The sequence below is a fragment of the Lotus japonicus genome, chromosome 4 (assembly GCF_012489685.1).
Source record: "Lotus japonicus ecotype B-129 chromosome 4, LjGifu_v1.2".
Taxonomy (NCBI): Eukaryota; Viridiplantae; Streptophyta; class Magnoliopsida; order Fabales; family Fabaceae; genus Lotus; species Lotus japonicus.
The window spans coordinates 46,869,458-46,878,248 of record NC_080044.1 but is presented as its reverse complement, the minus strand read 5'-3'; the positions used below and the strand labels follow the sequence as shown (position 1 = coordinate 46,878,248).

Sequence of the window (8,791 nt, the reverse complement as noted above, 5' to 3'; positions counted from 1 at the left end):
GTTCCGCCAGAGTACGGGGATGCAGTTGCATGCATTTCTGTTGATGGAATTGTGTCATTGTTGGAGGAGGTGGTAGAAGGTATCATCCATTGTTTTTTTTTGTTACCAACCCAAACTCTGAAGAACCCTAGTTGTGTGTTACTGTTATTGATGGGATGCTATGTTTATGACTTGTCTGTGTAGATTCACAGTCTCTTCAGTGGAAGAGACATGATCACAAGAGGATTATTTGTTTACTTTTTTTTTTATGTGTTACTTCTCCCCTATCAATTCTCCTTGTTTTTTCTTTTTTTAAAACCTATAAAAAAAATTGAATGCATATTTTTTCGGTTTTTATTTTATTTGAAAAACATATAAAATCTGTATTTTCAAAATTTGTTTTTTTAATGCAGATTTAATATTAAAAGAAAATTATTTATTTTTTAATGCAGATTTAATATTGAAAAACATGCAGATTTAGTATTGAAACACAAAATTTGTATATTTTTTATCGGGACCATATGAATTTATTTTTTAATGCAGATTTAATATTGAAAAAACATGCAGATTTAATATTGAAACACAAAATTTGTATATTTTTTTTTGGGATCATATGGAGGTGACACGTGGCAAAACCTTCTAAAAAAAACCTTCCTTTAGTATATTATATAGTTAGATAGATAGATATAGATTTCTTAAGTGTTTTGAAATTTGAATTATTAACTTGTCGGTAGTCATTGTGAAGGTGGATACAGCGACACTCGCGATGGCGGTGGATCTCGCTACTCTAACGGTGGAAGCTGGAGGGATTAGAGATTTATGATATGTTTAGTTGCTATAATGTACTAGTTTTAAGTTTGCATATTTTGTTATGGTTTCGTCGTCATGTGGTTCTCGTTTAATACTCTCTGAATCTAGTTGTGTATGAATGCTCCCTTCAGAGTTTGGTTATATGCTCAGTTACAGCTACAGAATAATGCTCTGTTTTGTGCAGTTGTCTGGAACTTGTGGAAATGGAGAAACAGTTTTGCTTTTGATCAAACACCATGGCACCCAAGGGAGGTCTTGCGGCGAGTTCATCTGGATGTCCTGGAGTTCCAGCGATGGGGATCGGGGTCAGTTCCACACAACATAGTGCATACCCAGGGGGAGAAGAGCATGTCTCTTCATACGGATGGAAGCTGGCAGCAACACATCAACATGATGGGCGGTGGCGGTGTTATCCAGGATAACATGGGTCGCTGGGTATCCGGGTTCGCGGTGGTGCTTGGGCCCGGAGACGCGTTCAAGGCGGAAATAGTGGCTCTGACTCGGGGACTTGGTCATGCCTGGAACCTTGGGTATCGAGACATAGATTGCTTTGTGGACTGCTTAGAATTGCAGATGGTGCTTGCAAGTGATGAGGATGTGCAGCATTTCTGGCATAGGGAGGAAATTCAAGCAGCCTGTGCAATGCTAGCGAAGAACTGGAAGGTGACGGTTAGGCATGTCCCTCGGGAGCGGAACCAGGTAGCCGACGCCATGGCCAAACTTGCTGTTCGAGATCGTTGCGATTGGAAAATTTGGAGTGTTCCCCCTTCTGATGTGATTCCCCTGCTTTGCCAGGACTTTGTTGTTTAGCTTTCTGTTGTTTATTTCCTCATTGTACCAAAAAAAAAGTTGTGTATGAATGGTTAATTGAAAGAATAATCAGAATTCATTAGAAAGAAAAGAAAAAAATACATGTCTACTTCCATTACAAGTTTATTATTTCAGCTTAGGATAGTGTTTAGAGATACTTTAAAAAAAAGTATGGCTTGTATAGAGATGCAATGCTCCTTTAATAAGCCTTGGTTTTCGATTAATAATGGAGACTCATAGATGACTGATAAGACCTAAAAATTTACAAAAAATTGAAATAGAAAATCGTAATTTTTTTTTGGTACATCAGAAAAGTAAAAGCAAACAAAAGAAAGCTACAAAGCTAACAAGTCTCTAGCAATGAGCACGGACAAGCAATTCCTAAACCAGCAAGACCATCAGCCGCATCATTCGCACTCCTGGGGAAAATCGTAAAATTTAAAATCAAGTTAATATTATTATTAGTTTATTGCTATTTTAGCCACTAATTAAATACTATAAAATTTTAAATTAATCTAGAATCTAAAAAATGTTAACATCCACATGAAATTGCTAATTTTAACATTAAAATGAGTTTAATTATCCCATTTATTCAATATTCTTGTAACTTTTTTTTTAGAAATCCCAAATAATTATATGATAAATGACTATAATATATCCATATTCATTTTATATTTATATATTCCTTTGTTTCAAAAAAAAATTCCTATCTTTCTGATGTACCAAAAAAAAAATCCTTTAAATACAGAAAAGCAAGATCAAATAAAATAATTGTTTCAGATACATGTAATTAATGACCACAAAAAAAAAGGTGCATGTAATTTATAATATTTTATTTTATTCATTTCAATTTTTATTTTATTTTTTATTACAAGATAAAAGAGTTTTCTCTATTAATCGGTTAATTCAATCATATCTTTCTACGTTAAAAAAATATCATATCTTTCAATTTTTTATTTTATATATTTTTGCTTTTTGGATTATAAGTTGGCAGATTGATGTAAATAATTTATTTATCTCTTTTTTAACAAGCAAAGGACTTCCTCATAATTACTCAAACGTTAAAATAGAGCTGGCCCTAACGGAGCAGGAGAGAGGGAGAGAAAGGTTGTTCGCCGCTGGCCGCCACCGCCACCGCCTACCCGATCGGAGGCCACGCCGGAGTTTCACAGAACTGCACAAGGTAAGCAAATCAGTAAACGCATCTCTTTGATTTGCAGCATTGATTTATCCGAAGCTGATTTCCCAAATCAAAAAACCTAACAAGTTACAGTGAGAACAATCAACACAATTATCTATAACTCTGCATATTTTGATCAGGTGAAAAAACACCCTAGGTTGTTCCAGTGGCTGAATCCAACTGCTACAGTTGTTTGAATCTGAAGTAGAAGAAAGATGGGAGAGAGGAAGGTGTTGAACAAGTATTACCCACCGGACTTCGATCCCGCCAAGCTTCCCAGAGCCAGAAGGCCCAAGAACCAGCAGATTAAGGTCCGCATGATGCTTCCCATGAGCATTCGATGCAACACTTGTGGTAATTACATCTACAAAGGCACCAAGTTCAACTCCAGAAAGGAAGATTGCATTGGTGAGGTATAGTATTTCATTCTAACTGTTGAGAGATGCTCCTATATTGGTTCTTGCTTTCTATATAATTTGATTTGATTCCAATCATGATTTTGCTTGTTTATCTTTTCTGTGCAGACATATCTGGGAATCCAAATTTTCAGGTTCTATTTCAAATGTACCAAGTGCTCGGCTGAGCTTACCATGAAGACAGACCCGCAGAATTCAGATTATATAGTTGAATCGGGGGCGACCAGGAATTTTGAACCTTGGCGTGCAGAGGATGAGGTTGCTGATAAAATGAAGGAGAAGAGGGAAGCTGAAGAAGTTGGGGATGCAATGAAATCTTTGGAGAATAGAACTCTGGATTCTAAAAGAGAAATGGACATCCTTGCTGCATTGGATGAGATGAAATCAATGAAGGTACTAACTGTTGTAACTGCAATGTATATTGGAATGTATTGAATTGGAGGCGTACACATGAATTAATCTTTAGGATATGGATGTTATGATTTTACATTTGTGCATGCATTTGAAGTCTCTAAGCAATAATTGCTAACGTGGGTATTTTTTCATTTTCCAGTCTAGGCATGCAACTGTTTCGGTTGACGAAATGCTGGCGGCCTTGCAACGCACAGCAGATGACAAGGTATGATAAAACTTGATATATAATATATTTGCTTTGTACCAGCATGTTGGAAGCAAAGATTAATTATAAAATGAAATATCTGTAATGATTGAAAATTTGGGTAGGCATTGAGCTGATTCAAAATTCTATTCTCTGTTATTTTTAACTGTCATTCAAGGTTGTTGAAATGTGCAAGAGTAAATATATTCTAAATCTCTTGCATTTCTTGCATAATAATGCCCAATTTTTACCAAAAATCTGTTTAGAGTAGACAAAACCAGCTTCTTGGTTTGGTGTTCGGTTCTTGCAATGCAATGTCACTGCATTAAATTAAACTGAATGGGAGATTACAGAGAGAGATGAGAGGATACACAGAAAAGAAAAGAGAGAGCACTTGTGTAATGCTTTACTAAATCACTAACACAGCAAACTAGAGAGTCCTCTTTCCAAGGTTTTTCCTTTTTACTACTGAGCCACTGCTCTGTTTTCCATATTATAGTATCTGAATTCTGAACACCTTCAATTCTCTGCTTTCCAACTATCTAAGCTGATTTTCTGTTCCAGCTTCCAAATAGCTTTGAACTGTACAACCACTTTCATTTCTGTACTTTTTGGGCCCTATCAGTGTTTGGAACATAAAACCTTGTTCCGATGATGTAATTTTTGGTTGCAAACTCCTATGAATGCCTTTTAATTGCTAACCCTTAGCTTTTGCATTGTAAGACAACCAATGTGAACAATACTGTTTTCCCCCCTTCCATTTTAGGTTGTGGTATAAATAGTGTGTAATTGTAATATATTCTTTTGTTCTCATTTCCCCCCTTTGATAGTTTGTGTAAAATCCTGTTGTTTTATGTTCTTAGGAGAAAAGGCTGGAAGAAGAAGATGAAGCGCTGATAAAATCAGTTATCTTTAATGTAAGTAATTCTGTTCTCTACTCTTCCTTACTTGAGCTACTTTTAATGTTAGTTATTTCCTTCCTTTTGAAATTCATCTATATGATTTTTTTATTTTTTTATTTTTTTATCTTACACAGAATTCAGAAGGTTATGTGAAAAGAGTTCACGATGAAGATATTGAAAGTGATGAAGAATTTGCTCAGGTTTCAGATGTACATGGTGAAACATCCAATTATAATCCAAAGGTATGAAGATGTCAAGTTTGTAGTAAATGTAATAGATTTTTCTTTAGTGTCTTGGGCCTTATAACTTCTGATCATTTTCATGCCACTCTTCAACTGTTGAAATTTAAGAATTTGAACCTTCAGCTATTGTAATTGCACTTTGAACTAACTCTGTTATCCCATGTTTTATGTCAACTGTTCTGAATGCCTTTCTTAACTTTCCTTTTCCAAACCTGTTATTCTTCTGTGTGAATTCTACTTCACTATTTGTTCAGAATTTTGTATGGCATATTCTGATATAATTTTGTTTAGTTCTGTAGAGTTCCCAATTGTTGATATTTTGGGGGTACATAATGTCTTGGGGGATAGTAAATTTGAGTACATATGGATAGAAAAAATATGTTTATCAGGAAGAAAATGTTAAGCAAAGTAGAGTTGCATTTGAAGTTTAACAATGTCTAAAGTTGGTTGAGGTCCTTTTTTTCCTGCTTTTTGTTCTTAAATTGTAAGAGTAACAATTGAAGGGCTTATCAAACACCCTTTCCTCATGAAAATAAACAAAACATGATCATTTGGAACTTACATTTCCAACGTTAAACCTTCCCTTAAATTTAAATACATAATTTAAAGGTAAGTTTATATTTTGTTTTGGTTATATTACCTCACTTTTAAAACTTGAACTATGAAAGAAAAGTGTACATTTGAAAGTCTTTTGGATTTGCAAGATTCGGCATTTATTAAGAAAGGGCTTAATTTCTCATTTATTTAAGAATTGAAATCATAGAATAACTGTTTCATCTTTGTTGGTTCATATCTGTTTGCAGAGGCAAAAAGTTTCTGAAGATCTTCCAGGCAAAGCAACTGATTCTCTGACAAAAGCCAGTTTGGATGATTCAGGCAAACAAGGTATGTGCCATTTTTGTATATGTTTTCAAGCATAGCAACTAGATACATCAAACTTCATAAATCCTTTATGTACATGAAGTATCTAGCCATGTCATCGCTACACTTTCATTGAAAAGAATTAACATGTAGTATTAAATGGTCAATTCAAGGGACCATCTTCAGTTGCATATCAAATGGTCTGCTTCAACCCCTATGATTCCGGGTCTTATTCTCATTATGTAGTATTAATAAAAGAAACCAATCCATATTAAACATCTGTTTGACTTCAATTGATGCTATAAAGCACCTCCTCTTGCTTACCAAAAGGAAAACGATCTCCCTAATCTGCCATTTGGATCACTTTGTAATACAATGATTTGCGCTCTGCACAACTCTGAGCTTTATTTGTTTGCTAAATAGTTGTGGATCCATTTTCTTAATACTAGTATGGTTTGCAGAAAGGGAGGAAAAGAAAAGATAGTTACACATCTGCATCATTTCATTTTGATTCTTGTGTAGTTGGCTATAGTTTGATTTATTTATTTGATATTTTTCTTGGAGCGGATGTTTAATGATCTGTTGGTTATTTGCAGAAAATTCACGTCCCAGTGGCGGAAAGCTTCATTCATTGGTGAAGATTTCAGTTATTAAGAAACCGATGGCCTCTGATGTAAAGAGTGATGCAGAACCTGGGGGACTACAATCTTTGTGCCAATATGGCAGTGATGAAGATGAGTAGGCATGTTTAGTTTGTATGACATTAATCTGTAAATACTCCTTATGAGTTATCCTTTTCTTTTGTATGAACCTTGCACAGTTTTAGAAATCATTCCAGCTAGAAGTTCCTAACGAACAAACAAAGCGATGTTATTATGCTGGGAGTAACACTTTCATTTCATTGATTCATGTATTCCAGAATCAAATCTCAGTCTCTAGTCATTCCATCACATTGTTTTTTACTTGGTCATGAATGTATTTTTGTATTCTTTCTTAAACTGAAAGATTACATATCTAAACATGGATTCGCATTAATCCGTTAACGAAATATGAAGATACAGTAACACATTTATAAGATGACAAGAGTACTATCATATTACATGCATCTGAATGAATATTGTGCCCAGTTCTTTTTTTCTATTTGAACTCAGCATTAAGGGAATTCAACATGAGAGAATAGAGTTCTGACATGCAAATTGTAAACATGTTAATCAATTCTTATTGACTATAATACTACCAAGGATGGCCACTATCTGATAAAATCAAGTGAATTAATCTCTCTAACAATATGGCCATCTCACAAAGATGATTTTTCTCTTTATCTTTGTCTGTCCCTGTCACATCACACTATATATATATTATATATCATGTATCTCTTTTCTCTTCCTTTCACACTTTGGTTGTATACTAAACACAATGGGCGGGAACGAGTTATGAGACTGTGGGAACCCGCACCCGACGGCATTCGTATCAAGTCCATCACTTAACCATGAGACTGTGGGAACCCGCGCCCGACGGCATTCGTATCAAGTCCATCACTTAACCACGGGTTATGAATCCATTTTCATTCGACCAAAAAAAAAAACCATGTGTGCTATCTAGATTCCAACATGACCATATGTTAGAATAGTTGAAGCCTTATCCTAGCAACTCTCATCCACATACGAAGCTTTTTTGCCATATTCGAAAGTGGAAAAGACTTCACATATTTCAATCTCATTATTTCTCCCACCAAGGATGTCTCCCCTCCCTCGTCCCCATACTCGGTGGCTCCCTTTCACTACAACCTTCATTCCTCATTTCTTCTTTTCTTTGACAAGCCACAATTGCCCTATGTCCCGCTCCCATTTCCTTCCTTCCTCTCTGTCTCAACGGCATTTGCGGTGCTTCCATCGTCATTTTATACGACTACATTTTAATTTTTTGTAATTCTTATCTATTTTATTATACATTTTTATCTCTTTTTTTTAATGAAATAACAAAAAATTGAAAATAATTGGAAGTATAAAGATTCAAAATAAGCATAAATATAAAAAAGGGGAAATAAAAAGTGGAGGGTGTGAAAGAGTGAGATGTAAACTTGGATTTGTAAGGGTAGCTCAAGTGGAGAGCTAGGGACATATGGGTTAGGTAGGGGAGAGGTCTAGGGATCGATTCATGGCGGGTGCAATTTATCTTTCCGATGTACTAAAAAAAACTTAGATTTATAAGGGTTGTCTAAATGACTTTAGATAAAGTTTTAATTAAATCACCAATGATCTAGATGGACTAATCACATTTAAGATAAGTGAGTTAGAATTTTCATATTTTATTTATTGATTTATTTATAAATAATCATATTAGTCCACTAAGGTGAGATAAGTAACTCTCATAGGTCATTAGACCATCGCTTAAGATGAGTGATAATTGAGGGGTGAGGTGGGATATGAGTATGTTTGTTTCAAGTTTTTGAGAACTGTTTTCAGAAACTATTTTTCAAGAAAAACTCTTTAAATTAGATGTTTTCCAACATTAAAAAATTGTAATATGAAAACTAAAACTGAAACAGATTTTAGCTGTTATGATATTTTAGTTTTAAAAACTGAAATTGAGAATTGTTTTCGAAAACAGTTTTTGAAAACAAATAAGTTTTTAAAAACTGTAATCATAAAGAAGTATCAAAAGGTAAAATGAGAAAAAAATTCTTATTTTTATGAAAATCTATACAATTAATTGTATTTAATTTGTGTGAATCTTCTCTTCATAAACATAAATAGATATATAGGAACATAAGTAGTATGTGTTATGCTTTTAATTACTAACAATCAATCTAAAAGTAATGGAACCATGTCAACGGCGAATGGACATGATTGAACTACAAATACAAAGTGAGCTTGCATTGCCTGATTGCCGGCTATGTACGATGAATTCTATCAAGGATCATGAACAATTTTTCGATATTGAGATTGTTTTCAAGCAAAACTTTGTGGAGTAAATGGTAAATAACAATTTTT

The 8,791-nt window shown here is 34.3% G+C and overlaps 1 protein-coding gene across 1 annotated transcript; it reads left to right on the top strand.

The window, feature by feature from the left end:
• Window positions 1–2,626: 2,626 nt before the first annotated feature.
• On the top strand, window positions 2,627–6,796 carry LOC130714937 (uncharacterized). Its single transcript, XM_057564919.1, has 8 exons — window positions 2,627–2,782; window positions 2,920–3,192; window positions 3,304–3,588; window positions 3,749–3,814; window positions 4,657–4,710; window positions 4,830–4,937; window positions 5,741–5,822; window positions 6,395–6,796. The coding sequence occupies exons 2-8, from the start codon at window positions 2,995–2,997 to the stop codon at window positions 6,538–6,540; spliced, it is 939 nt and encodes a 312-aa protein (XP_057420902.1). The 5' UTR covers window positions 2,627–2,782; window positions 2,920–2,994; the 3' UTR covers window positions 6,541–6,796.
• Window positions 6,797–8,791: the final 1,995 nt, after the last annotated feature.

What these genes read in the sequence shown, in the direction of transcription:
- LOC130714937 (XM_057564919.1), top strand. Translation starts at nt 2,995, where the DNA reads ATGGGAGAGAGGAAGGTGTTGAACAAGTATTACCCACCGGACTTCGAT. An exon ending in AGGAAGATTGCATTGGTGAG is followed by an intron (nt 3,193 to 3,303) that starts GTATAGTATTTC and finishes TTTTCTGTGCAG; the next exon opens with ACATATCTGGGAATCCAAAT. An exon ending in TAAAATCAGTTATCTTTAAT is followed by an intron (nt 4,711 to 4,829) that starts GTAAGTAATTCT and finishes TATCTTACACAG; the next exon opens with AATTCAGAAGGTTATGTGAA.